Source organism: Pongo pygmaeus, chromosome 20 (genome assembly GCF_028885625.2).
Source record: "Pongo pygmaeus isolate AG05252 chromosome 20, NHGRI_mPonPyg2-v2.0_pri, whole genome shotgun sequence".
NCBI lineage: Eukaryota > Metazoa > Chordata > Mammalia > Primates > Hominidae > Pongo > Pongo pygmaeus.
Window position 1 is genome coordinate 11,079,161 of NC_072393.2, and position 25,676 is coordinate 11,104,836.

General features: G+C 51.6%; 3 protein-coding genes and 1 pseudogene across 15 annotated transcripts in view; 3 read left to right on the plus strand and 1 right to left on the minus strand.

Moving 5' to 3' along the window:
• DNM2 (dynamin 2) overlaps positions 1-3,781 on the plus strand; it is a 112,224-nt gene extending 108,443 nt beyond the window's left edge. For 4 of the 8 annotated variants that reach the window (XM_054463927.2, XM_054463932.2, XM_054463928.2 and 1 more), the window contains 3 exons: positions 914-1,146; positions 2,005-2,256; positions 2,853-3,781. In XM_054463927.2, coding sequence (XP_054319902.1) covers positions 914-1,146; positions 2,005-2,256; positions 2,853-2,922 — 555 coding nt within the window. In that variant the 3' untranslated portion in view covers positions 2,923-3,781. The remainder of the gene's footprint in view (positions 1-913; positions 1,147-2,004; positions 2,257-2,852) is intronic. The other 4 variants (XM_054463930.2, XM_063657813.1, XM_054463931.2 and 1 more) reach the window with 1 other exon arrangement.
• Positions 3,782-4,318: 537 nt separating this feature from the next.
• On the minus strand, positions 4,319-8,406 carry TMED1 (transmembrane p24 trafficking protein 1). 3 transcript variants are annotated; one of them, XM_054463949.2, is made up of 5 exons: positions 7,877-8,189; positions 7,122-7,219; positions 6,800-6,983; positions 4,832-5,094; positions 4,319-4,720 (listed from the first exon to the last, which is right to left on the minus strand). In XM_054463949.2, the coding sequence occupies exons 1-4, from the start codon at positions 8,057-8,059 to the stop codon at positions 4,876-4,878; spliced, it is 684 nt and encodes a 227-aa protein (XP_054319924.1). In that variant the 5' UTR covers positions 8,060-8,189; the 3' UTR covers positions 4,319-4,720; positions 4,832-4,875. The 3 variants fall into 3 exon arrangements, with proteins under 3 accessions (XP_054319924.1, XP_054319926.2, XP_054319925.1); XM_054463951.2 differs by having other exon boundaries at positions 7,331-8,169; XM_054463950.2 differs by having other exon boundaries at positions 4,319-5,094; positions 7,877-8,406.
• Positions 8,407-8,480: 74 nt separating this feature from the next.
• C20H19orf38 (chromosome 20 C19orf38 homolog) overlaps positions 8,481-25,676 on the plus strand; it is a 35,644-nt gene continuing 18,448 nt past the window's right edge. For 2 of the 4 annotated variants that reach the window (XM_054463944.2, XM_054463946.2), the window contains exons 1-3: positions 8,481-8,641; positions 23,403-23,501; positions 25,199-25,507. In XM_054463944.2, coding sequence (XP_054319919.2) covers positions 23,459-23,501; positions 25,199-25,507 — 352 coding nt within the window. In that variant the 5' untranslated portion in view covers positions 8,481-8,641; positions 23,403-23,458. Of the gene's footprint in view, positions 8,642-23,376; positions 23,502-25,198; positions 25,508-25,676 lie in introns of those variants that run through there. The other 2 variants (XM_054463947.2, XM_054463945.2) reach the window with 2 other exon arrangements.
• Positions 16,758-17,170, plus strand: LOC129020094 (protein Hikeshi-like; annotated as a pseudogene).

Genomic DNA, 25,676 nt, shown 5'->3' on the forward strand with positions numbered 1-25,676 from the left:
ATACAAAAATTAGCCGTGGCTGGGGGCACACACCTGTAGTCCCAGCTACTTGGGAGGTTGAAGCACAAGAATTGCTTCGACCCAGGAGACGCAGGTTGCAGTGAGCCGAGATTGTGCTGCAGCCTGGGTGACAGAGTGAGACTCTGTCACAAAAAAATAAATAAAGATATAACAGGATTGGCCGGGCGCGGTGGCTCACGCCTGGAATCGCAGCACTTTGGGAGGTCAGGGTGGGCGGATCATAAGGTCAAGAGATTGAGACCATCCTGGCTAACACGGTGAAACCCCGTTTCTGCTAAAAATACAAAAAATAAGCTGGGCTTGGTGGCGGGCGCCTGTAGTCCCAGCTACTTGGGAGGCTGAGGCAGGAGAATGGTGTGAACCCGGGAGGCGGAGGTTGCAGTGAGCTAAGATTGCGCCACTGCACTCCAGCCTGGGTGACAGAGCGAGACTCCGTCTCAAAAAAAAAAAAAAAAAAAAAAAAAAGATATAACAGGATTATTCTGCCAAGGTTAAGGAAATAAATAAATAAGCTAAAACAGGAGAAAAGGTATCAATGGAAGAGGCAAGATACTAGAAATAAGTTGAATAAGAATCTCATAACCAGCCTGGGCCACATGGTGAAACCCCATCTCTAAAAGAATTACAAAAATTAGCCAAGCATGGTGTCAATGCGCCTGTCGTCCCAGCTATTTGGGAGGCTGAGGCAGGATAATTGCTTGAACCCGGGAGGCGGAGGTTGCAGTGAGCTGAGATTGAGCCACTGTACTCCAGCCTGGGTGACAGAGCAAGACTCTTTTTCAAAAAAGACTGGGGGTGGCCCCGCCCTGTGAGAGATGTTTTTCCAGCAGTCACTGTGGGTTCTGGGTTAGGGTGACGCACAAGCCTGACCCTCCCCAACCCCTGCCCGCAGACGAAGGCCTTCATCCACCACGAGCTGCTGGCTTACCTATACTCCTCGGCGGACCAGAGCAGCCTCATGGAGGAGTCGGCCGACCAGGCACAGCGGCGGGACGACATGCTGCGCATGTACCATGCCCTCAAGGAGGCGCTCAACATCATCGGCGACATCAGCACCAGCACTGTGTCCACGCCTGTACCCCCGCCTGTCGATGACACCTGGCTCCAGAGCGCCAGCAGCCACAGGTCCGGAAGCCTGGTTCCCCTACCCTTAAGCATTCAGCCTGCAGGTTCCTGCCGTCCCTGTGTGTCCTGCAGGGTCCTGGCAGGAAACAGGACACAGCCCAAGGGTGGCACCCAGGGCTGGGCACTGTGGGAGCTGCTGCCCTGCTGAGGCCGGAGGAGGGAGAGAAGGGGTATGGGGGCGAGCCAGCCCTGCAGCTCAAGGGCAGGACCCCGTGAATAAATACCCCACCTGCCCTCTGCTGGTGCCTTCCATTGGCACAGCCCAAATGGAAGCTGGGGTAAGAGGCTGGAGGGGCAGCAGCCACAGGAGAGAGATGAGCCTCCTGGAGCACAGAGAAGGGCAGATGGGAGGCTCTGGAGGGGCAAACGCAAGGCATGGCCAGAGCTGCCCCTGAGTTGTCCATTGAGGCTGTTGGGCAGGGAACCTCAGAGGGGGCTGCTTTGCAGAGCCCTCGGAAAACCATGGTGTTTTTTAGGGGGAGGATATCACACCCAGGCCTGCAGGTGGCAGGTGCTGAGGCCCGGGAGGGAACCTGGATGTCTAGACAGGGCTTGCAGGTTCCATGGCCCCTGGAGATATTAGGGCTTGATCTGGAGGACTCTGGAAGTGTCTTTGGCTGTGAGGGTGGATCCCAGGCCCAAGGCCTGAGGGGGCCCTGTGAGTGGGAAGTGTCTGGCCGTGTGGGGGCCGAGGGCAAGGGAAGGTGAGACTGGCGCTCAGGTTGGAGTGGGAGGATCCCACTGCGCCTGCACTGTCCCCACAGCCAGCCCCCGCCTCAGGTTCTGGCAGCCACAGTGGCATGGCGGGGCCTCCTACTCTGTCTGTATCTGTAGCTCACACCCTCTCCTTCCTCACAGCCCCACTCCACAGCGCCGACCGGTGTCCAGCATACACCCCCCTGGCCGGCCCCCAGCGGTGAGGGGCCCCACCCCAGGGCCCCCCCTGATTCCTGTGCCCGTGGGGGCAGCAGCCTCCTTCTCGGCGCCCCCAATCCCATCCCGGCCTGGACCCCAGAGCGTGTTTGCCAACAGTGACCTCTTCCCAGCCCCGCCTCAGATCCCATCTCGGCCAGTTCGGATCCCCCCAGGGATTCCCCCAGGAGTGCCCAGGTAAGGCCGACCCCCTGCCCTCCACCCCAACTGCCTGCGCCCTGGGGTCTCTCCTGTCTCACTTCCTCCCAGTGAGCTCTCACTATGTGCTCAGCTGCTGGAGTGGAGGAATCGTCCTCATCCCTATTTGGCTCGAGAGGAAACAGGCCCAGAGAGGCCAAGAGGCTTGTTGAGTGTCACAGAGTAGCAGAGCCCTGGTGACTCCGGGGCTCCCAGCTTGCCCTCTGCCCACTGGGGTGTGCCACCAGGCAGCTGGGGAACTCTCATGCTGGGCACCTCCTCCCACTGTTTACCTTCTTCTTCCTGCCCCTGCCTGCCTCAACCTACCATGTGGGCCAGGCTTTATTCTCCCCACTTCTCTGGTGGGGAAGCTGAGACCCGGGGAGGGCAGGGGACTCACTGAGGGTCAAACAGCAGGCGAGTCGATGCCTAGGTTTGGCACTCCTCCCCTACACCCTGGTGGCTTGCGGAGGTCAGCCTGGGGAACACCCTGGGGTGGTGTGTGGGTGGGGGCTGGGTCCTCAACCCAGGCCTGCCTCCTGCTCACAGCCTCACTGCCGTCTCCCCCTCCCCACCTGTCTTTATTCTCTTTGCAGCAGAAGACCCCCTGCTGCGCCCAGCCGGCCCACCATTATACGCCCAGCCGAGCCATCCCTGCTCGACTAGGCCTCGAGGGGGGCGTGCTCTCAGGGGGACTCACGCACCCGCGGCGCAGGAGCTTCAGTGGTCTGGGGCCCTCTGCCGCCCCTATGCCGGGACCAGGCTCCCAGTGGGCAGCCCTGGCCTCTTCCTTAACGCTGGCCCCGGTCCAGGGCCGGCCCCTATGCCTGGCTGGACACTGCACTGTGCAAAGGGGCCCTGGAGCTCCAGGCAGGGGGCGCTGGGGTGTTGCACTTTGGGGGATGGAGTCTCAGGGTGGCAGAGGGGGGACCTGCACCCTTGACGCCATCCTGAATGAGGGGTCCAGCCTGTGGGGGACTCTGCCAGGGTCTTCTCGGGCTGGGAAAGCCCATGTAGGGCAGGTCTTCTAGAAGTGGGGGCACCAAGGGCGCCTACATCCCCAGGCCTTGCTGGGGTGCAGGGGTACATCAACTTCCCATTAGCAGGAGCTCCCCAGCAGCAAGCCTGGCCCAGTGGGCTTGGTAGTGCCGAGCTGCCAGGCCTGAGGTGTACATAGTCCTTCCTGGCCATATTAACCACACAGCCTGAGACTGGCCCAGCCTCGGCTGCCAGAGGTGCCTTTGCTAGGCCCGGAACCGTTGGCCCGGGCCGGCCTTGCCCTATTCCTGTCTTCCTCCTCCTCCTCCTGGGTCCCCCAGGGTGGCTGGGCTTGGGCTATGTGGGTGGTGGTGGCGGGGGGCCTTGGGGGCCTCTCAGCTCCTGCCCATGCCTCCCTGATGGGGCAGGCCCCGGGCGGCCTCTCTCTGAGCAGATCTCACCCACTCCTCGCTCGGTTTGACCACTGTAAGTGCCTGCACTCTGTATCCTATTAATAAACTAAAATAAAGGGAAGACGCTGCTGGTGGCTGCTGTGTGGGCCTCTTGTGTTAGTGTTCAGGCTGGGGACGTGGGTGCCACCTCCATCAGGCCTCCCATAAGGACGCCCAGGTCCCTGCACGCATAAGCGCCTCTCACCTCCCTGAGGGCTCTGCCTTCGGGGGTGTCACCTTTCAGAGGAAGCCACTCGATACAGGGGAGAGCTTTTACTTTCCTTAGCACGTGAGGAGTGAGAGCAGATATTCTCTGATCCCCTGCACACCCCCACGTGCACAGGCCTGGCTGCTGCCTGGTGAAGTGGGGACCCCAGCGTTCCACCCCCTTGCTACCCTCAGGCCCTGCTTCTCTCACCCTCTCGTGGGGAAGCCCAGGCCTCGTGGCCCAACTGGGGCTCAGTTAAACTTTGCTTTCTGATTTTTCTCTTGTGCCAGGCGACCACCTCCATCGGCTCCCGCACGACCTTTCTTCTGAGCTTCGTGGGAGGCCCCTCCCACCTGTCTGGCTGCCCCCTCACGGGCTGGTCTGTCCTGGCTGGTGTCCCTGAGCCCCAATCAGCAGGCTCTTGTGATTTTCTGACCATAATTTATTGACTCCAATGCCCAGGCCACACCACTCTTTGTTCCAGGAGGCTTCTGCCTAGACTTTGGCCGGGCCATCCCTCATGCCTGTGTGGGGCCCCTGCAGGAGAGGGGCCAGGGCAGGTGGTCTTCCAGGCCCCCTTCCTGGCATTCTGTTACCAGACCTCAACCTGGCTTGGAGGGCCCAGGTTTCCTTGTTAGGCCCTGCCCCGCACCAGGCAACGCTAACACAGGATGGGAGGCTTAGGCTAAGGCACATTTACAGTAGAGGGGCCAGAAAATCCGAGGCTCACGTTCCAACGCTGCAGTGCCCACCATGTGAGATTTCCAGGACCGTCGGTACAGCCGCTGAGCCGTCCCTTCTACAAGCCAGAGGTGTTCCCTGCCCGCTGAGGACGGAAGAAGATTCATGGGGCCAGACCGCAGGCCCCGACTGCACACTCCCGTTTTGGCAGGAAACTAAAATTGGGGAGGGACCCCCAAGTCTCATATGCACACACCCTGCTGCCCCTCCTTCGTCCCGTTCTTCCTTCCATGGCAGGGGCTACGTGGGCACCGGGCGCTTGTCCTGGAAGAAGCGCTTGAGCGTGCAGACCTGCAGCACAGCCACCAGCAGCAGCACTGCCACGTTGACAGCTGACCAGAAGTTGACCCGCTCCAAGTTGCCCTCTTGCAGGTTGCGGTCACGTGCCTCGAAGGCCCGCAGTAGCGTGAGCATCTGGATGCTGCGCTCCAGCCGGGTCCGCATGGTCTCAATGGACTCCTGCAGGGCAGAGGGAGGGGAAGGGTCAGGCCTCCCTCCACCCATCGGGGAGCAGAGACCAAAAAAACCGGGGGATATGGAAGGAGGCTGTATTAACCCAGGGAGGTACAGCTGCAAACACAGACTTGTTCAGGCTAAGTTCAAATCCTCACCCTGCCACTCACTGGCTGTGTGACCATGAGCAACTTAATTAACCTATCTGAGCCTGTTTCCTCTTCTATAAGCTTCCAAATTGCTGTGAAAATTTAATGCCTAAATAAACGTACAAGGACGAGCATGGTGGCTCATGCCTATAATCCCAGCACTTTGGAAGGCTGAGGTGGGAGGATGGCTTGAGCCCAGGAGTTTGAGACCAGCCTGGGCTACATGGCAAAACCCCATCTCTACAAAAAATTAGCCAGGGGTGGTGATGTACAACTGCAATCCCAGCTACTCAGGAGGCTGAGGCAAGATTACACGTGTAATCCAAACACAGGAGGATCACTTAAACCCAGGAGTTCAAGACCACCCTAGCCAACGTGGTGAAACCTCGTCTCTACAGAAAACAAAAAATTAGTCAGGCATGGTGGTACAAACCTGTAGTCCCACTGAGGTGGCAGGATTGCTTGAGCCCAGGAGTTTGAGGCTGCAATGGGCTATGATCACACCACTGCACTCCAGCCTGAGTGACAGAGCAAGACCTTGCCTCGCTGTAGCTCACACCTGTAATCCCAGAACTTTGGGAAGCCAAGGCAGACAGATCCCCTAAGGTCAGGAGTTCAAGACCAGCCTAGCCAACATGGTGAAACCCTGTCTCTACTAAAAATACAAAAATCAGTCAGTCAGGCGTGGTGGCGCAGCTACTCGGGAGTCTGAGGCAGGAGAATCGGCTGAACCTGGGAGGCAGAGGTTGCAGTGAGATGAGATCGTGCCACTGCAATCCAGCCTGGGTGACCAAGAGAGATCTGTTTGAAAATAAATAAGTAGTTAATTAAAATACTAATAAATGTACAGAACATATTTGCTTGTGGTTAAGAGCATAGTTGCTGAAACCAGCATGGGTTCAATACCAACTCTGCTAGTTGGTCTGTGTGGCCGTGAGTTGCTCAGCCATCCTGTATCTCACTTTTTCCACCCGTCAAATGGGGATGACTTGAGCACAGGGTCTGCTTCACAAGGTGGTTTGGAGGTTTACGGTATGTGTTATTTATGATATGAGTTCCTTAAACCTTTACACCAGGGTTTATACCTAGAAATGAACTATTTTTTTTTTTGAGACAGTTTTGCTCTTATTGCCCAGGCTGGAGTGCAATGGTGCGATCTCGGCTCACTGCAACTTCTGCCTCCCAGGTTCAACTTCCACCTCCTGGGTTCAAGTCATTCTCCGGCCTCAGCCTCCTGAGTAGCTGCGATTACAGGCGCCCGCCACCACACCCGGCTAATTTTTGTATTTTTAGTAGAGACAGGGTTTCACCATGTTGGCCAGGCTGGTCTCAAACTCCTGACCTCGGGTGATCCACCCGCCTCGGCCTCCCAAAGTGCTGGGATTATAGGCGTGAGCCACCGTGCCCGGCCTGAAATGAACTACTTATTTTAAGAGCTGCTACTGTTACTATAATTCAGTTGGGGGCACAACTACGGAGGGGAGGCTGATCAGCCCAAGGGGGGCACCCCAGGTGAATCCTAGATATCTGGAAGGAGTGGCCCCAGCAGAGCGTGGACACACCTTGATGTCCTCCATTTTAACATCCAGCATCTCCTCGGGCTCCACAGCCTCTGCCCATCCTTCGACCTCCTCGTCATCCTGGAGGCTGTCAAAGATCAGTTCAAAGAACACCAGCTTCTCGGAGATGGTGCTGAAGGAGTTGTCAAAGCACAGCTTGTAGTCCCCGGCCTCCGTTGGCTCCACCCTGGGCAGACAGACACACAGACATGACCCAGGGTGGCCAGCCAGCCGACTCAGTGGGGCAGTCAGGGCGGTAACTTGAGGCCGCCTGGGAAGGGCAGGGCTGTAACTGAACCCAGGCAGGCATCAGGCCTGAACTCACGTGTGTACCCCATCAGCCTTGCGGGACTCGCTGACCAACAGCACGCCCTGAGGGCTCTCCAGCGTGAAGTCCACGTCCAGTCCAGCACCTCCGATCACCTGGGGGGCAGGTAAGAGCGGGTGGAGGGCTAGCGGTAGGCCAAGGGCGCCTGCCCAAGAGGGCTACGGCTGAACCAACACTCTGATCAATACAGACCACCAAGGGCTTACCTGAACGACGGCACACCCACACCTGCCCCAACCTGTCCCAGTGGCTGCGCCCCTTGCCTCCACCTTCATTGATATGACAGCTTGGGGTCCATACTTTCAGCTGACCACGCACCTATCAAAAGTACTTAATGGACGTTTACCTGACCACGCCCCTGGTTGGCTCCGCCTCCGAAAGAGGATAGGCCCAGCCTTTTTCCTTAGTCTAACCCCCGAGAAAGGCCTGTGTCGGCAACGCCCCCGTAGTTGACCTATCAGCATTATCGCCACGCCCACTAGCGAGAGTCCTGCCCTCTCAGAGGCTCCCTATACTTATCGATGGCCCCGCCCCCTCTGGATCTCTTACCCTAGCCCCGCCTTCTTCATTACTCCCTCCCCTTCCGCTCCCACACACCGTCCCCGCCCCATCTGTCCATCTCTTTCTAGCTCCGCCCCCGCGCTCCCAAGCACGGACTCCTCCCCCTTCCTCCTAAAGCGCGCCTCGCCTTGGCCGCTTGGCCACGCCCCCTCTCCCTGACTCTGCTGGCTACCCAGCCCGCGACCCTCTACCTGGTATTCGGTCTCGAGGCTTGCGTTGGCCGGCGCGGACTGGTAGAAACACTGCTTCCTCCCCGCCGGTAACAGGAACGTGAACTCACCGTCCTGGATTGGCGGGGGCCCCGCCCCTCCCACCCCTACTGGTGGCATTAGTAGCCACAAGGCCAGGGCTAGGGCCGCGCCGGCCGCCATCATCCGGGTCACCCTCTGGTCTGCAAAGGGGTCGCGGCTCCTTTAAGCGCTGGCCCTGCCCCCGTCCTACTCGGCGGAGCTCATTGGCAGTCGCTTCTGTATGTTGTCCATAACCAGAGGTGCCAGGAGTGAAGGACCGCCCCCAGAGGGCAGGCGGCCCGAATGAATGCCTGATGTGCCCGGAAACACTCAACCGTCTAGGAATATTTTTCTCAAAGGCTTCGGCTCTCTTCTCGGCCGCAGGTGGAGGAAAATTACAAAAATAAGTGCCATGATGGCGCATCTTTTGTAAGCAGTAGCTAAGACAACTAAAGTTAGAGGCGGCAGGGTCCTTTTTAGGCACCTCCTCACGGTTTTCCCAGAGTGCGCCGCGCGTGACAACCTTTGGCGGGACCGACGGGGTGGAGTGGACCCAAAAATAGCGTCTAGGCGTGGCCCTGTACGCGACCCGTAGGGCTCGCCTATAAAAGGGCCCAGCTGGGGCGGGGCGGAGATACCTGTGGCGTCGTGTTTTGCTTGCTCTGGGAGCGTGGCCCAGGTTCGACGCCTTTTGCGCCTTAGAAGCAGCAGCGTATCAGTTTCCTCGTAAGTCGGGAGTGATGGAACAACCACCCTGTTGGGCGGCTGTGAGAATTGAGGCTTGGTTCATATTGAGCGCTCAGCTTTCCTGGCTTATAGACAGTGGAGGGGCGTGTCCCCACCATGCACCCCGAGGGTCTCAGACTCAAGAGCCAGTAGGTAAATAGAGCCATTACAGTAGCCTCGGGTCAGAAAGACGACCCAGGTAGGAAGAGGTAAGGACAGTGTGGGACTGGGAGCCACGTTGCCTGGTTCAGCTCCTGCCCCACCCATTACTTGTGGCATTCCCTCTGTTGAGCCTCAGTTTTCTCTTCTGCAAAATGGGGATAATAGGCCTACCCTACTGGGCTGTCGTTAGGATACGTGAAATGCTTGTTGAGTGCTTGCTTCCGCAGTGCGTGGCACATCACAGGCCCTCAGTAAATAATAATCTGTTATTTGGTTCCCGTCTAAACATAAACTGTGTACACGGAGATGTTTAGTCTTCAAAGATAAACCCAGAAAAGGTTGGCAGGTGATGACAAAGACCCCTCGAATACAGCTGGCTGTTGTCAGCACTTTCCTGCATTTGGAAAATTTGGGGAAGTAGCTCTTTGTAATATCAGTTTGGTATTCCTTTTCACTCCAAGTTTTTCTATCATTTACACTCACTGCTTGGGCAATTTGAAATTTGAAGTAATAGTGGAGAATGGGTGACTCCTTTTTTTTTTTTTTTTTTTGAGACGGAGTCTCCCTCTGTTGCCCAGAGTAGAGTGCAGTGGCGCGATCTCGGCTCACTGCAACCTCCGTCTCCTGGGGTTCCAGCGATTCTCCTGCCTCAGCCTTCCGAGTAGCTGAGACTACAGGCACATGCCACCACACCTGGCTAATTTTTTGTATTTTTAGTAGAGAGGGGGTTTCACCGTGTTAGCCAGGATGGTCTCGATCTCCTGACCTTGTGTTCCGTCCACCTCGGCCTCCCAAAGTACTGGGATTGTAGGCATGAGCCACTGCGCCCGGCCGGATTTTTTTTAGGACAGGGTCTTGCTCTGTTGCCCAGGCTGGGATGCAGTGACGCCATCATGGCTCACTGCAATCTCGACCTCCTGGGCTCAAGCGTTTCTCCCACCTCAGCCTCCTGAGTAGCTGGGACTACAGGTGTACACCCCCATGCCTAACTAATTTTTTGTAGATATGAGGTTTCCCTGTGTTGCCCAGGCTGGTTTCAAACTCCTGGGCTCAAGCCATCTGCCTGCTCCCTCACCCTCCCCAAGTGTTGGGATTACTAAAATTGATTCTTTTAAATACAGTAAAATTCACATTGCATAAAATTAACCATTTTAAGGCCGGGTGCGGTGGCTTACGCCTGTAATCCCAACACTTTTGGAGGCCGAGGCAGGCGGATCATGAGGTCAGAGGATCGAGACTATCCTGGCTAACACGGTGAAACCCCGTCTCTACCAAAAATACAAAAAATTAGCCAGGCGTGGTGGTGGGCTCCTGTAGTACCAGCTACTCTGGAGGCTGAGGCAGGAGAATGGTGTGAACCTGGGAAGCGGAGCTTGCAGTGAGCCCAGATCATGCCACTGCACTCCAGCCTGGGCGACAGAGCAGGACTCCGTGTCAAAAAATAACCATTTTAAAATTCACAATTCAGTGGCATTTAGTACATTTCAGTGTTGTGCAGTGACTTCTATGTAGTTCCAAAACATTTTCATCGGCCCAGTAAGGATCCCTGTACCCATTAAGCAGTGATTCTGAAACGGCCTCGTTGTCTTGAGTAACACCTGGGGTTCGTTGTCGCACAGCCACGAAGAACAAGGACCAAGACACACAAAAGAGTGAGGTTGAGAACGAAAGTCTAATAGGCAACGGAGAGTATAGCTCTCTGCTACAGAGAGGAGTCCCGGAAAAATGGGTTGCTGGTCCATAGCAAAATGCAGGGGGGTTTATAGATGAGCTGGTGAGGAGACGTAGCCTGATTTACATAGGGGATGAAAAACTGGTTAGAACAGGTGTGCCATTTGCATAGGGTGCGAATTTCTGGTATCTGCTAATGTTTTATTATGCCGCCGGGGTCTCTACCTGAGCTGTGCCACATTGCCCATTTCTTTTCTTTTCCTTTTTTTTTTTTTTTTTTTTTTTTTTTGAGGCAAGGTCTTGCCCTGTCACCCAGGCTGGAGTGCAGTGGCATGACCTAGGCTCACTGCAACCTCCGCCTCCCAGGTTCAAGGGATTCTCCCGCCTCAGTAGCTAGGATTACAGGTGCCTGCCACCACACCCAACTAATTTTTTGTATTTTTAGTAGAGACAGGATTTCACCATGTTGGCCAGGCTGATCTTGAACTCCTGACCTCATGATCCGCCCGCCTTGGCCTCCCAAAGTGCTGGGATTACTGGCGTGAGCCACCTTGCCCAGCCCCATGTTGCCCATTTCTTAATTCCTGTACACGTGGTAGCAAAAAAGGGGAGATGGAGCCTCCGTGTTGGATATGCCTGGCTCCGAGGTAGCCCTTTTCTGTTGGTGCAGCTGCCAGCATTCCCACGTGCAAGCTTCCAGCTTCCTTATCTATGTTTGTAGCTTGAGTTTTCAGGCTGCTATTTATTAGAAAAGAAATGATATCAGGGGCTACTTTCTGTTAGAAAAGAAATTCTGCTGAGGACTCTTTGCCCTCACTATCTGCCTAAATAATTTCTTTCTATCTCCTGTATCAACTCCTCATTCCACTTTGCCCCCTGCCTCTCAACTAGCCATGTGCTTTTTGCCTCTAGGGATTTACCTACTCTGGATATTTCATATGAATAGAAGCAGACAATGTGTCACCATTTGTATTGAACTTCTTTTACTTAGCATGTTTCTAGGGTTAGACCATGTATCAATATTTAATTCCTTTTTATGGCTGAGTAGTATTTTATTGTATGCACATACCACAATCAATTTTTCTTTTGTTCTTTTTTTTTTTTTTTTTGAGACAGTCTTGCTGTGTTACTCAAGCTGGAGTGCATTGGTGTGATCACAGCTCACCGCACCCTCCACTTCCTGAGCTCATGTGATCCACCTCAGCCTCCCAAGTAGCTGGGACTACAGGTGCACACCACCACACCTGGCTAATTATTTTTCTGTGGATACAAGAGGTCTCCCTGTGTTACCCAGACTGGTCTTTAACTCCTGGGCTTAAGTGATTCTCCTGCCTCAGTGCCCAAAGTGCTGAGATTACAGTTGTGGGTCACTGTGCCTGGCCCCACAATTTCTTTAGCCATTCATTATTGATGGACAGTAGAGTTATTTCAACCTTTTAGCTATTGTGAGTACAGCTGCTGTTAACATGTATGTATGTGTATTTCATTACCTGCGTTCAGTTCTTTGGGGTATAGATCTCGCGGTGGAATTGCTGGATCCTATGGTATTTCTATGTTTAACTTGTTGAGGAACAACCAAAGTGTTTTCCACAGTGGCTGTGCTGTTTTCCATTCCCACCAACCAGGTGTGAGGGTTCCAGTTTCTCTACATCCTCACCAACACTTGTTACTTTGTATTTTGTTTTTTATTTTGTTTTGTTTTTGAGACAGAGTCTCACTCCTTCACTTCGGCTGGAGTGCAGTAACTGCAATCTCCATCTCCCGAGTTCAAGTGATTCTCCTGCCTCAGCCTCCCAAGTAGCTTGGATTACAGGCATGTGCCAACACACCCAGCTAATTTTTGTAATTATAATAAAGACAGGTTTTTGTTTTTGTTTTGTTTTGTTTTGTTTTGAGACGGAGTCTTGCTGTATTGCCAGGCTGGAGTACAGTGGTACGATCTTGGCTCACTGCAACCTCTGCCTCCCAGGTTCAAGTGATTCTTCTGCCTCAGCCTCCCGAGTAGGTGGGACTACGGGCGCATGCCACCATGCCCAGCTAATTTTTGTATTTTTAGTAGAGACGTGGTTTCACCATGTTGGCCAGGATAGTCTCAATCTCTTGACCTCGTGATCTGCCTGCCTCAGCCTCCCAAAGTGCTGGGATTACAGGCGTAAGCCACCGTGCCCAGCCTAGAGACAGGTTTTTGCCATGTTGGCCAAGCTGGTCTCGAACTCCTGACCTCAAGTGATCTGCCCACCTCGGCCTCCTAAAGTGCTGGGATTACAGGCGTGGGCCACTGTGCCTGGCCCTGCTTTGTATTGTATTGTTTTTGTTTTTGTTTTTTTTTATTATAGCCAACCTAGTGTATGTGCATTTCCCAAATGATTAGTAAGGTTGAGCATCTTTTTATCTGCTTCTTGCTGGTGTGTATATCTTCTTTGGAAAGGTATCCATTCATGTCTTTTGCCCATTTAAAAATTGGGTTGTTCGTCTTTTTGTTGTAGGAGGTTTTTTTTAATACATATTACAGAGAGGAAAAGATAGAAAAGTGAAACAAAAAAACTTCTCTGGCTGGGCGCTCATGCTTGTAATCCCAGCACTTTGGAAGGCTGAAGCCAGAGGATCTCTTGAACCCAGGAGTTTGAGACCAGCCTTGGCAACGTAGAGGGACTCTCCCGCTCCCACCACCATCTTTACAAAATAATAAAAAATTAGCCAGTTGTGGTGGCATGCACCTATAGGCCTAGCTACTCAGGAGGCAGAGGTGGGAGGCTCGCTTGAGCCCAGGAGTTCAAGGCTGCAGTGAGCAATGATTGTCCCACTACATTCCAGCCTGGGTGACAGTGAGACCCTGTCTCATAAACACACACAAAAAAATACCCTCTCGCGGCTGGGCACGGTGGCTCACGCCTGTAATCCCAGCACTTTGGGAGGCTGAGGCGGGCGGATCACGAGGTCAGGAGATCGAGACCATCCTGGCTAACACGGTGAAACCCCATGACTACTAAAAATAAAAATAAAAAATTAGCTGGGCGTGGTGGCGGGCGCCCGTAGTCCCAGCTACTCGGGAGGTTGAGGCAGGAGAATGGCGTGAACCCAGGAGGTGGAGCTTGCAGTGAGCCGAGATCACACCAGTGCACTCCAGCCTGGGCTACAGAGCGAGACTCCATCTCAAAACAAAAACAAAACAAAACAAAAAAATACAAAAATTAGCTGGGCATGGTGGCGCATGCCTGTAGTCCCAGCTACTCGGGAGGCTAAGGCAGGAGAATTGCTTGAACCCACGAGGCGGAGGTTGCAGTGAGCCGAGATTGCGCCATTGCACTGCAGCCTGGGCAACAGACCAAGACTCTGTCTCAAAAAATTAATTAATTAATTAATTAAACTAAATTTGCCCTCTCCCAATGTCTGCAGATCTATGAGGGGATACTCCAGGGCTTAAGCAGGATGCTAACAACTCCACCTCAGCCTTTACTTCCTGCTAATGCTAAGCCTAGAGATCAGCGAGAGGTGACAGTTTAGGGACTTTGAGGGACACGCACATCGCTTTCTAAATTCTTTGGTGTAGGCCAGGCACGGTGGGTAATGCCTGTAATCCCAGTACTTTGGGAGGCTGAGGCGGGCAGATCACCTGAGGTCAGGAGTTCGAGACCAGCCTGGCAAATATGGTGAAACCCCGTCTCTACTAAAAATACAAAAATTAGCTGGGCGTGGTGGCCCATGCCTGTAGTCCCAGCTACTCAGGAGGCAGGAGAATCGCTTGAACCCAGGAGGTGAAGGTTGGAGTGAGCTGAGATCGTGCCACTGCACTCCAGCTTGGGCAACAGAGTGAGACTCCATCTCAAAATTATTAAATAAATAAATTATTCAGTATATATGGATACTTTAGAAGGCTCTCATTGGCCAAAGAAACATTCTCGGCAGCTTTCCACCCCAGGCTTTGGTGCATCTGTGGTTTTCTTCCATTGCAATCTTTTGCTCCAGACGGGTATGGGTTCTTCCTTCCCCCTGCACTGTTTACAAGGAACGCATTCTGAGTTGAAGACAAACACCTTGAGTCAATCCTTCTGTAGCTTCTAGACATATTAGAACAGACCAACACAATATAGTCATGCCTGGCTTAACAATGGGGATACTTTTAAAAATAGGAAAAAAAAAGCCGGGCACGGTGGCTCATGCTTGTAATCCCAGCACTTTGGGAGGCTGAGGCAGGCAGATCACCTGAGGTCGGGAGTTCAAGACCAGCCTGACCAACATGGAGAAACCCCGTCTCTACTAAAAATACAAAATTAGCCGGACGTGGTGGCGCATGCCTGTAATCCCAGCTACTCGGGAAGGCTGAGGCAGGAGAATCGCTTGAACCTGAGAGGCGGAGGGCGTGATCTCAGCCATTGTACTCCAGCCTGAGCAACAAGAGTGAAAGTCCATCTCAGAAAAAGAAGAAAACAACAACAACAAAAACGGTGGCTGGGCTTGGTGGCTCACGCTTGCAATCCCACCACTTTGGGAGGCTGAGGCGGGCAGATTGCTTCCGTCCAGGAGTTGAGAACAGCCTGGGCGACATGACAAAACCACAAGACTACAGAAACTATAAAAATTAGCCGGGCATGGTGGTGTGTGCCTGTAGTCCCAATTACTCGGGAGGCTGAGGTGGGAGGATCGCCTGAGCCCAGGAGGTCCTGGCTGCAGTGAGCTATGATCACACCACAGCACTCCAGCCTGGGTGACAGAGTGAGACCCTGTCTCTTAAAAAAAAAAAAGTATATATATATATATATATATATATTTCCTAGGCTATAAGGCATGGCCTGTTGTTTCTATGATTCAAACCCCTATAGCATGTTCCTGTACTAAATTTGTAGGTAAGTGTAACAATGTATTTGTGTATCTGAACATACAATGATACAGTAAAAATATGGTAATGTCACTCATGAGAACAACATTGTATATGTGACCCATCACTGACAGAAATGTCATGTCACACATGACTTCTTTGCAATGGGGGCTGCTTTGCTCCCCACTGGTTCCGCAGGAACCAGGACTGGAAACATAGGCTGCTTTCTTCAAGACTTCCCTAGTGCTGGCGAAGGACATGGGTCCAGGGCGGGTGAAAACACCATGGAGCTTTCCTGCCATATTCAGGGTACCTTTTTCTCAATTCAGTGTTCACTTGGTTGGCACAAACTTTGATTTTCTGGCCGCGCGCAGGGGCTCATGCCTATAATCCCAGCATTTTGGGAGGCCGAGGAAGCCAGATAACCTCAGGTCAGGAGTTCAAGACCTGCCTGGCCAACATGATGAAACCCCGTCTCTACTAAAAATACAAAAATTAGTCGGGTGTGGTGGCGCACGCCTGTAATCCCAGCTACTTGGGAGGCTGAGACAGGAGAATCGCCTGAACCCGAGAGGTGGAGGTTGAAGTGAGCCGAGATAGTGCCATTGCACTCCGGCCTGGGTGACAGAGCAAGATTCCGTCTCAAAACAAAAACAAAAATTAAAAAAAACTTGATTTTCCAGTGTCAAAGGACAAAATTACAGCTGAATTACAACTAATTCAGTTAAAGATCTCAATTGGCCTTATTTGTGATCATAGACTCTAGAATCAGGCAACGGTCACGAGGAAGGTCAGAAAACAGCTCAGTTTCAGTTTGGTGATGTAGAACTTTAGCATAAGTGACTTCTTTTTGATTTTTAGTCTTCTCTGTTGGGGCTCAGTGCAGAAACTTAGTCTGAAATAGTGGCCTCCAGTAATTTTTACTTAACACTAGAGCTCAGATAAAGTTGATTCTGACAGCTTTTTTTTTTTTTTCCCCCAAAGACAGTCTCTCTCTGTTGTCCAGGCTGGAGTGCAGTGGCACAATCTCGGCTCACTGCAACCTCTGCTTCCTGGGTTCAAGCAATTTTCTGCCTCAGCCTCCCGAGTAGCTGGGATTACAAGTGCCCATCACCATGCCCGGCTAATTTTTGTATGTTTTTTCAGTGTTTCTATGCAAGGACGGGTGCCTGGAGCTCCCCGCTCCACCATTCTCACTGGCCTCTGGTGTCTGAATGGGCGATTCATGTCCCTTGAGTAAACAAATCCAAAAACTCTCCTCCCTAATTATTCACCAAATATTTACTGAGCCTCTGACTGAATAAAACAGACACTGTCAAAGCCAGGTGGAGTGGCTCCCGTCTGTAATCCCAGCACTTTGGGCGGCCAAGTTGGGAGGATCTCTTGAGCCCAGGAGTTCCCGACTAGCCTGGGCAGCATAGTGAGATCCCATCTCTACAAAAACATTTTTTTAAAAATTAGCTGGGCATGGGAACAATCCCATTTCCTGAGGGAAGGAGGATCTGTCTACTTTTCTTATCCTGATTCAAATGGAATGCCAGTGTGGCAACTCCTAGGATTTGTCACGAATGGGAAGCGAAGTGCCATCTTCAAAATTTCAGGTCTTAAATCTGGAGAAGGAAGCCAACAATCCTTTTGGAGCCATGAATATTGTCCGAACTCCATCTGTTGCTCAGATTGGAATTTCAGTGGAATTATTGGACAGTATGGCTCAGCAGACTCCCGTAGGTAATGCTGCTGTATCCTCAGTTGACTCATTCACTCAGGCGCAGATGGTACCAAGCCCATCTGAAATGTTCATTCCGGCAAATGTGGTTCTGAAAGGGTATGAAAACTTTCAATGACGACTAGCACAGAACCCTCTCTTTTGGAAAACATAATTTGAATAAAATACTTTTTTTTTTTTCGAGACGGAGTCTCACTCTGTCACCCAGGCTGGAGTGCAATGGTGCAACCTTGGCTCACTGCAAGCTCCGCCTCCCGGGTTCATGCCATTCTCCTGCCTCAGCCTCCTGAGTAGCTGGGACTACAGGTGCCCCCCACCATGCCTGGCTAATTTTTTGTATTTTTAGTAGAGATGGGTTTTCACCGTGTTAGTCAGGATGGTCTTGATCTCCTGACCTCGTGATCCGTTGGCCTTGGCCTCCCAAAGTGCTGGGATTACAGGCGTGAGCCACCGCGCCTGGCTAAAATAATTTTTAATGGAAAAAAAAAGTAGCTGGACATGGTGGCACACGCCTGTAGTCCCAGCAACACAGGAACCTGACTCAGGAGGATCGCTTGAGCCCAGGAGTTTGAGGCTGCAGTGAGCCACCATGACTGCACTACTGCACTCCAACCTGTGCAACAGAGAGAGACCCTGTCTCAAAAAAAAAAAAAAAAAAAAAACCAGAATTCCAGGTTGTAGATTCCTTCACCATATTGACTCAGGATTTTTCATAGCCACTTTGCCAGCCGGGGACATCTACAGCCGGCAGTGCCCCCTACCACCCGCAGGGGCATGACACTGGAGGCACCCTGCCCACTCAGCCCACCTGTGTTATAGCTTGTACCTGCATTCGGCAGTTCTCAAGCTCTTGTCCTGCATCCAAGAAGAATGAGGAAATGCTGACAATTGAAAGGTGAGGATGGGAGGAGAATTTTTTTGAGCGACAGAACAGCTCTCAGCAAAGAGGAGATGTGGGTGTGTGGTTTATCTTTCAGTGTGGCTGGGTCTGGGGCTTTTTATGGACTCAGAATGAGGAATGTGTGCTGATTGGATTGTGAGTGTGCAAAAAAGGTTAAAGCGAAGACACCACTCAAAGGTGGGTCCAACAGTATAGAAAACCAATTAGAAAAGGGTAGGTATATGCAAACTAGGTGAAGGGTGGGGATCAGTCTGAGGAAAGCACGCCAAATAGAAGACAGATTCTCTGTCCAGTCCCTGGATTTGACTTGTAGCTTCGCTTTCAGGCTTTAAACTGTCTTTGGCTTGGAGGTGGGGTTTCCCCAGGGACCTGCCCCTATCTGCCTAGGCATTTGTCTGCCTTTTGCCGCTATCAATATCAATCAAAAGCTTTCCCTGACCCTGCTGTAGCTGGGTTGAGCCCCCTCGGCCACTGCCTCTGTTACTGCACTTCACCAGTGGACTCTCCTTGTCTTCTTGTCTGACTCTTCTTCAACGCTGAGCTCCTTGAGGACAGGAGCCATTTTCATTTATCCTAATGTCTCTGGCACCATTCTGGGAACATGATGATGCTCAGTACTCAGCTGGTGGAAAAAATAAGCCAGGAATCTCTCTTAACTCCATCTCCTGTACACCCAGTATACAGCCACAGAAGTGGCTTGAATGGATGTCTTTTTTCGCTGTCAGGTCAGATGATTGAGAAATATTTATGATGTGCCAAGCATGGTGGGAGACACGGGACACTGCAGGTAACAACACAGACCCCATCCTTGTGCTCCCAGAGGAGGAGGAAAGCTGTGTTAAGATATCATGAAGGCTGGGCATGGCGGCTCATGCCTGTAATCCCAGCACTTCGGGAGGTGGGTGGATCATTTGAGGTCAGGAGTTCAAAACCAGATTGGCCAACATGGTGAAATCCTGTCTCTACTAAAAATCCAAAAATTAGCCAGCCGTAGTGGCGCATGCCTGTAATCCCAGCTACTCAGGAGGCTGAGGCAGGAGAATCACTTAAACCCGGAAGATGGAAGTTGCCGTGCAGCCGAGATTGTGCCACTGCACTCCAGCCTGGGCGACAAAGTGAGACCCTGTCTAAAAAAAAAAAAAAAAAGGCTGGACACGGTGGCTCACACCTGTAATCCCAGCACTTTGGGAGGCTGAGGTGGGCGGATCACGAGGTCAGGAGTTCAAGACCAGCCTGACCAACATGGTGAAACCCTGTCTCTATTAAAAATACAAAAGTTAGCCAGGCGTGGTGGCGCACGTGTAATCCCCGCTACTCAGGAAGCTGAGGCAGGAGAATCGCTTGAACCCAGGAGGCGGAGTTTGCAGTGAGACGAGATCGCACCACTTCACTCCAGCCTGGGTGACAGCGAGACTCCGTCTCAAAAAAAAAAGAAAAAAAATTAAAAAGGCCAGGCGTGGTGGCTCACGCCTGTAATCCCAGCACTTTGGGAGGCCAAGGTAGGAGGATTGCTTGAGCTCAGGAGTTCATGACCAGCCTGGGCAACATAGCAAGACCCTGTCTCTGTTTTAAAAAAAAAAGAAAGGCCGAGCGCAGTGGCTCACGCCTGTAATCCCAGCACTTTGAGAGGCTGAGGTGGGCAGATCACAAGGTCAGGAGATCAAGACCATCCTGGCTAACACAGTGAAATCCCATCTCTACTAAAAAATACAAAAAATTAGCTGGGCATGGTGGCGGTCGCCTGTAGTCCCAGCTACTCGGGAGACAGGCAGGAGAATGGCATGAACCCGGGAGGTGGAGCTTGCAGTGAGCCGAGATTGCACCACTGCACTCCAGCCTGGGCGACAGAGCTAGATTCCGTCTCAAAAAAAAAAAAACATGAAGGAGGCTGGGCGTGGTGGTGGCTCACGCCTGTAATCCCAGCACTTTGGGAGCCCAAGGTGGGAGGTTTACTTGAGCCCAGGAGTTCAAGACCAGCTAGGCAATGTAGTGAGACCCTGTCTCTACAAAAAAAAAAAAAAAAAAAAAAAAATTTAATTAGCCAGCTGCAGTGCATGCCTGTGGTCCCAGCTACTTGGAAGGCTGAGGTGGGAGGATCACTGGAGCCTGAGAGATGGAGGCTGCAGTGAGCCATGATCGTACCACTGCACTCCAGCAGCCTGGGCAAGAAAGCAAGACCTTGTCTCCACAAAAAAAAAAAAAAAAAAGCATGAGGATGAATTCAATAAATTCAAGAATATTCTGTGAACTACCTTGACCAAATTGTATTAATATTTAGAGAATATTATACCAAACAACTACACAGTGTACTTGAATTTCTAGCGTACGTACAATGTGGATCAAGATACCCTGCACCATTCTAAAAAGTCAATACATTTCAAAGCATTGAAATTATATGGGGTATATTCCCTGACCACAAAGGAGTTAAAAATCATTAACAGTAAGCTGCCCCCCAAAAAGCCCAAATACTTGGGCATTAAGCAACACACATATTCTCTGGATCATAGAAAAAAAAGCACAATCGAAATAAGCAAATATTTTTAACTTAATGACGCTCAATATATGAAAATGTGTGGCATGCAGTTAAAACAATTCTTGGAGGGAAAGGTGTGCCTTTAAATGCTTATATTAGAAGATAAAGGTGGGCCGGGGGTGATGGCTCACGCCTGTAATCCCAGCACTTTGGGAGGCCGAGGCGGGCAGATCATGAGGTCAGGAGATCAAGACCATCCTGGCTAACACAGTGAAACCCCGTCTCTACTAAAAATACAAAAAATTAGCCCTGCGTGGTGACGGGCGCCTGTAGTCCCAGCTACTCAGGAGTCTGAGGCAGGAGAATGGCGTGAACTTGGGAGGCAGAGCTTGCAGTGAGCCGAGATCACGCCACTGCACTCCAGCCTGGGCGACAGAGCAAAACTCTGTCAAAAAAAATAAAAAGATAAAGGTTTAAAGTTAATGAGCTGTCTGTAATCCCAGCTCTTTGGGAGGCTGAGTCAGGAGGATTGCTGGAGCCCAGAAGTCCAAGATCAGGCTGGGTAACATAATGGGACCCTGTCTCTACAATTTTTTTTTTTTTTTCCAAATTAGCCAGGTGTGGTGGTGGACACTTGTAGTCCCAGCTACTCAGGAGGCTGAGATGGGATAATCTCTTGAGCCCAGCAGGGTGAAGCTGCAGTGAGTCATGATCATGCTGCTTCACTGTAGCCTGGGCAATAGAGCAAGACCCTGTCTCAAAAAAAAGTGTTTTTTTTTTTTGAGACGGAGTCTCGCTCTGTCGCCCAGGCTGGAGTGCAGTGGCGTGATCTCGGCTCACTGCAAGCTCCGCTTCCCAGGTTCACACCATTCTCCTGCCTCAGCCTCCCGAGTAGCTGGGACTACTCGGCGCCCACCACCACATCTGGCTAATTAAAAAAAAATTTTTTTTAATAAAAAGAGTTTATATAAGCATCCATCTTAAGAAGCTATTAATACAAATTTCTGCTGGTGAAGTTTAAATTTAAAAACAAAACATGAGCTAGGAAAAGAAGAGCCAATTGAACATAAGGTGACCAGAAAAAAGAAAAGAATAAAGTCAAGTCAAAAGGCAATAAAATAGAAAATAAAACAACAAATCCAAACTGTGGCACTTTGAAAAGATCAATAACAATGATTAGCTCCTAGGAAGACCAGTAAGAGACAAGGAGACTTCACTAATTTTTGTGTAAGGAATGAAAGAAGGAACATCACTACAGACCCTACAGACATTAAAAGGATAGTAAGGGGATATGAACAACTTTACACCAATACATTTGACAACTTTGATGAAGTGAGCAAATTCCTTGAAGATACAAGCATGCCAGTTGCAATAAAGGAATATTACAGGGCACTGTGGGAAAATTTAGCTAGGGGATTGTTCTAAGTCCAGAGGGGCCTGGAAAGTTTTCCCAGAAGTGCTATTTAAACTGAGACCTGAAGCAGAAGCAGGATTTGACCAGGTTGACAGAATTGTGTTCCAGGCCAGGGAAATAGTGTGTGCAAAGGCCCTGAGGTTGGATTGAACTTTCTGTGTCCAAAGAAAAAAGTTCACTCTAATGACGCATTTTGGTGTTTGATGACCACACGCCACATCCTTCTTGGGTCCAAACCCCCAAGCAAACCTGATTGGCTTGAACAGAAATGTTTAAAAAGATAAATGCAAACCCAGTAGTAAGAGAAACTTGGAAGTTTCTGGGCTGTAAACAGGAGGCAGTTTATCCTGTGAACTATATCACAAACTATATCCAGAATTGATCTGGAACTGGTATTCCCTTTCACATGGCTGATCAAACTTCTGAGTCTTTTTCCTCCCTGTAACTTTACGTTGTGAGCACGCACTACCCACTAGGCATTGCATTTCCTACTACAAGTTCTTTGAATCTGATGTCCACTACTCTTTTTTATTTGTTTATTTATTTATTTGAGATGGAGTTTCACTCTTGTTGCCCAGGCTGGAGTGCAATGGCGCGATCTCAGCTCACCACAACCTCCACCTCCCGGGTTCAAGCGATTCTCCTGCCTCAGCCTACCGAGTAGCTGGGATTACAGGCATGTGCCACCACGCCCGGCTAATTTTTTGTATATAGTAAAGACGGGGTTTCACCATATTGGCCTGGTCTTGAACTCCTGACCTCAGGTGATCTGCCCACCTTGGCTTCCCAAAGTGCTGGGATTACAGGTGTGAGCCACCGCGTCTGGCCTAATGTCTACTACTCTTAGCCCCATTCTGCAGAGCAGTATACTGAAGCCTCAAAGGAGATAAGCCATGCCTGAGGTCACAGAGGCCCAGCCCTAACCACCATGTCCTCCCACTCCTGCTGATATTTGTTTAAATGTTGGTGCTGGTTAGGCTATGGTTTGTGTCTTGGGTGTGGGTTTCCAAACATCCCACTGCTGTCACCCTGTCTCATTCCCAGGAGTTCCCTTAGAAGGAGAGACAAAAGGCTGGGCACGGTGGCTCATGCCTGAAATCCCAGCACTTTGGGAGGCTGGGGTGGGCAGATCACGAGGTCGAGAGATTGAGACCATCCTGTCCAACATAGTGAAACCCTGTCTCTACTAAAAATACAAAAATTAACTGTGCATGGTGGCTCCTGCCTGTAGTCCCAGCTACTCAGGAGGCTGAGGCAGGAGAGTCACTCGAACCTGGGAGGCGGAGGCTGCAGTGAGCCGAGATCACTCCACTGCACTCCAGCCTGGGCAACAGAGCAAGACTCTGTCTCAAAAAATAAAAATAAAAAAAGGAAAAAATTGTGAAAACCACCTAGCCATCTCATCCATTTTTTTCCCCTCTAATCTGCAGAACTGCAACCAGAGAGGTGCGCGGGTCTGATGTGTGTTTGGGGAAGGGGTGGGGAGAGGAGAGAGTCCTTTTCAGTGCCCAAGCCTGTGTGTGCAACTTCCTGCCAGTGAGGAAACTCTCAGCTTGAGAATCAGCCCTGGTTCTCCTTTCCCCGATCTGGCCTCACAGGAGGAGTTGGCGGGGAGCCTTGGGCCCCTCTGGCCTCAGCCGGATTTCCCAGCCAAATGCGGGGAGAGATGCCCTGGACCATCTTGCTTTTTGCAGCTGGTGAGTCTGAAGCCCCCCTCTCAGATCCCCCACGCCTTTCCCCCCATCATCTGTCCACCTTGCCGCTCCAGGGGCAGAAACCAGTGCAGGGGCTGCCGTTCTTAGGGCATCAAGGAGGCTGAGCCCTGGACAGATGGGTTTGCCCCTGAGCCTTGGAAACTCTCCAGCAGTGTTGCTTTTTTCTTGTTAGGCTCCTCATCACCCCCAAGTTTACGAATATCAGAAATATCACCCCTCTGGAGTCAGCTGTGCCCACACCCCATGACTCAGCCCCGCTTCGTCTCTGAAGGCTCCTTGAGTGCTGGGGCAGCAGGAGGGTCTACCTAGGGGGATATCAGTGTGACAGGGGTGGGTGGGGGTTGGAGGCTGGACGAGGGAGGGTTTGTGTAGACCTCACCTGGCCAGACACTCTGCTCAGAAGCCTGTGGGCAGTCAGGAGAGAGATGGATCCCCAGGAGACTTCATCCTGCAGGAAGCCATGCTCCAAAATCCATATTCTTCACCCCAGCCTGGGAAAGGAGATAAAAGTCCTCTGCCCTTCCTTCTCCTGCCGTCCCTCTCGCCCACCCCCTCCCCTTCCTGCCACCCCCTCATTCACCCTCTCCCTCCTGCCATGATGGCCTCCTTTCTGCTCCTTTTTTAATTTTTATTTTTATTTTTAAATAGAGACAGGGTCTCACTGTGTTCTCCAGGCTAGTCTCAAATTCCTGGGCTCAAGCAGTCCTCCCACCTTGGCCTCCCAAAGTGCTGGGATTACAGGCGTGAACCACTGCATCAGGTGTTTGCTCCTCCTTAAACACCCCCATTCCCCTTCCATCCCCTGGACCTTTGTCCATGCTGTTCCCTCTGCTGGAACGCCCTTCCCCAGCTCTCCAAATGGGTCCTTCCTCATCACTCAGGACTCAGCTCGTGGGAGGCCAAGGTGGGAGGATCGCTTGAGGTGAGGATCTGGGCAACCTAGTTAGCCAGGTTCACCAGCCTGGCCAACATGGTGAAACCCCGTCTCTACTAAAAATATAAAAATTAGCCAGGCGTGGTGGCACGTAGTCCCAGGTACTCAGGAGACTGAGGCCACTGTACTCCAGCCTGGGCGACAAAGCAAGATTTTGCCTCTAAATAAATAAATAAAGTAATAATAAATAGATTAAAAAAATAAATAATAAGAGTATAGTTGTGTTGCTATGTAATAACCAATGCTATTATTGAAAACTGATGGCCAGGCATGGTAGCTCACGCCTATAATCCCAGCACTTTGGGAGGCCGAGGTGGGGGGAATCACATGAGGCCAGGCGTTCGAGACCAGTCTGGCCAATATAGTGAAACCCCATCTCTACTAAAAATATAAAAATTGGCCAGGCATAGTGTCACATGCCTATAATCCTAGCTACTTGGGAGGCTGGAGAATCACTTGAACCCGGGAGGTGGAGGCTGCAGTGAGCCGAGATCACACCACTACATTCCATCCTGGGTGGCAGAGTGAGACTCTGACTCAAAAAAAAAAAAAAAAGGAAAAAGAAAAGTAATTCAACTACAGGGAGCCGTCACTATGTGCCAGGCAGTGTGGGATAGGGTCACTAGCCTCCTGACTCATAGAAAACACAAGGCTGAGGGAGGGTGATCTACTTGCCCGAGGCCACATAGCCAGGTCAGCCTCCACTCTCACCACGCACCCACTCACCTTACCCTCTGCATCGCAGGCTCCTTGGCGATCCCAGCACCATCCATCCGGCTGGTGCCCCCGTACCCAAGCAGCCAAGAGGACCCCATCCACATCGCATGCATGGCCCCTGGGAACTTCCCGGGGGCGAATTTCACACTGTATCGAGGGAGGCAGGTGGTCCAGCTCCTGCAGGCCCCCATGGACCAGCACGGGGTGACATTTAACCTGAGCGGCGGCAGCAGCGAGGCTCCAGGGGGACCCTTCTACTGCCAGTATGGAGTGTTAGGTGAGCTCAACCAGTCCCAGCTGTCAGACCTCAGCAAGCCCGTGAACGTCTCCTTCCCAGGTAAGGCCCTTCTATGGGATCTCACTGCCAGGGGCTTCATTTTCTCACATGGACTTCTTGTGTGTACTGTTGACTCAGAGGCCTTCCCAGAAAAAGCCAGGCTTACACCCTGCCAGGACTTACTCACCTTTCCTTTTTCCATCTTCTCAGCCAGCCCAAAAGGGGATTT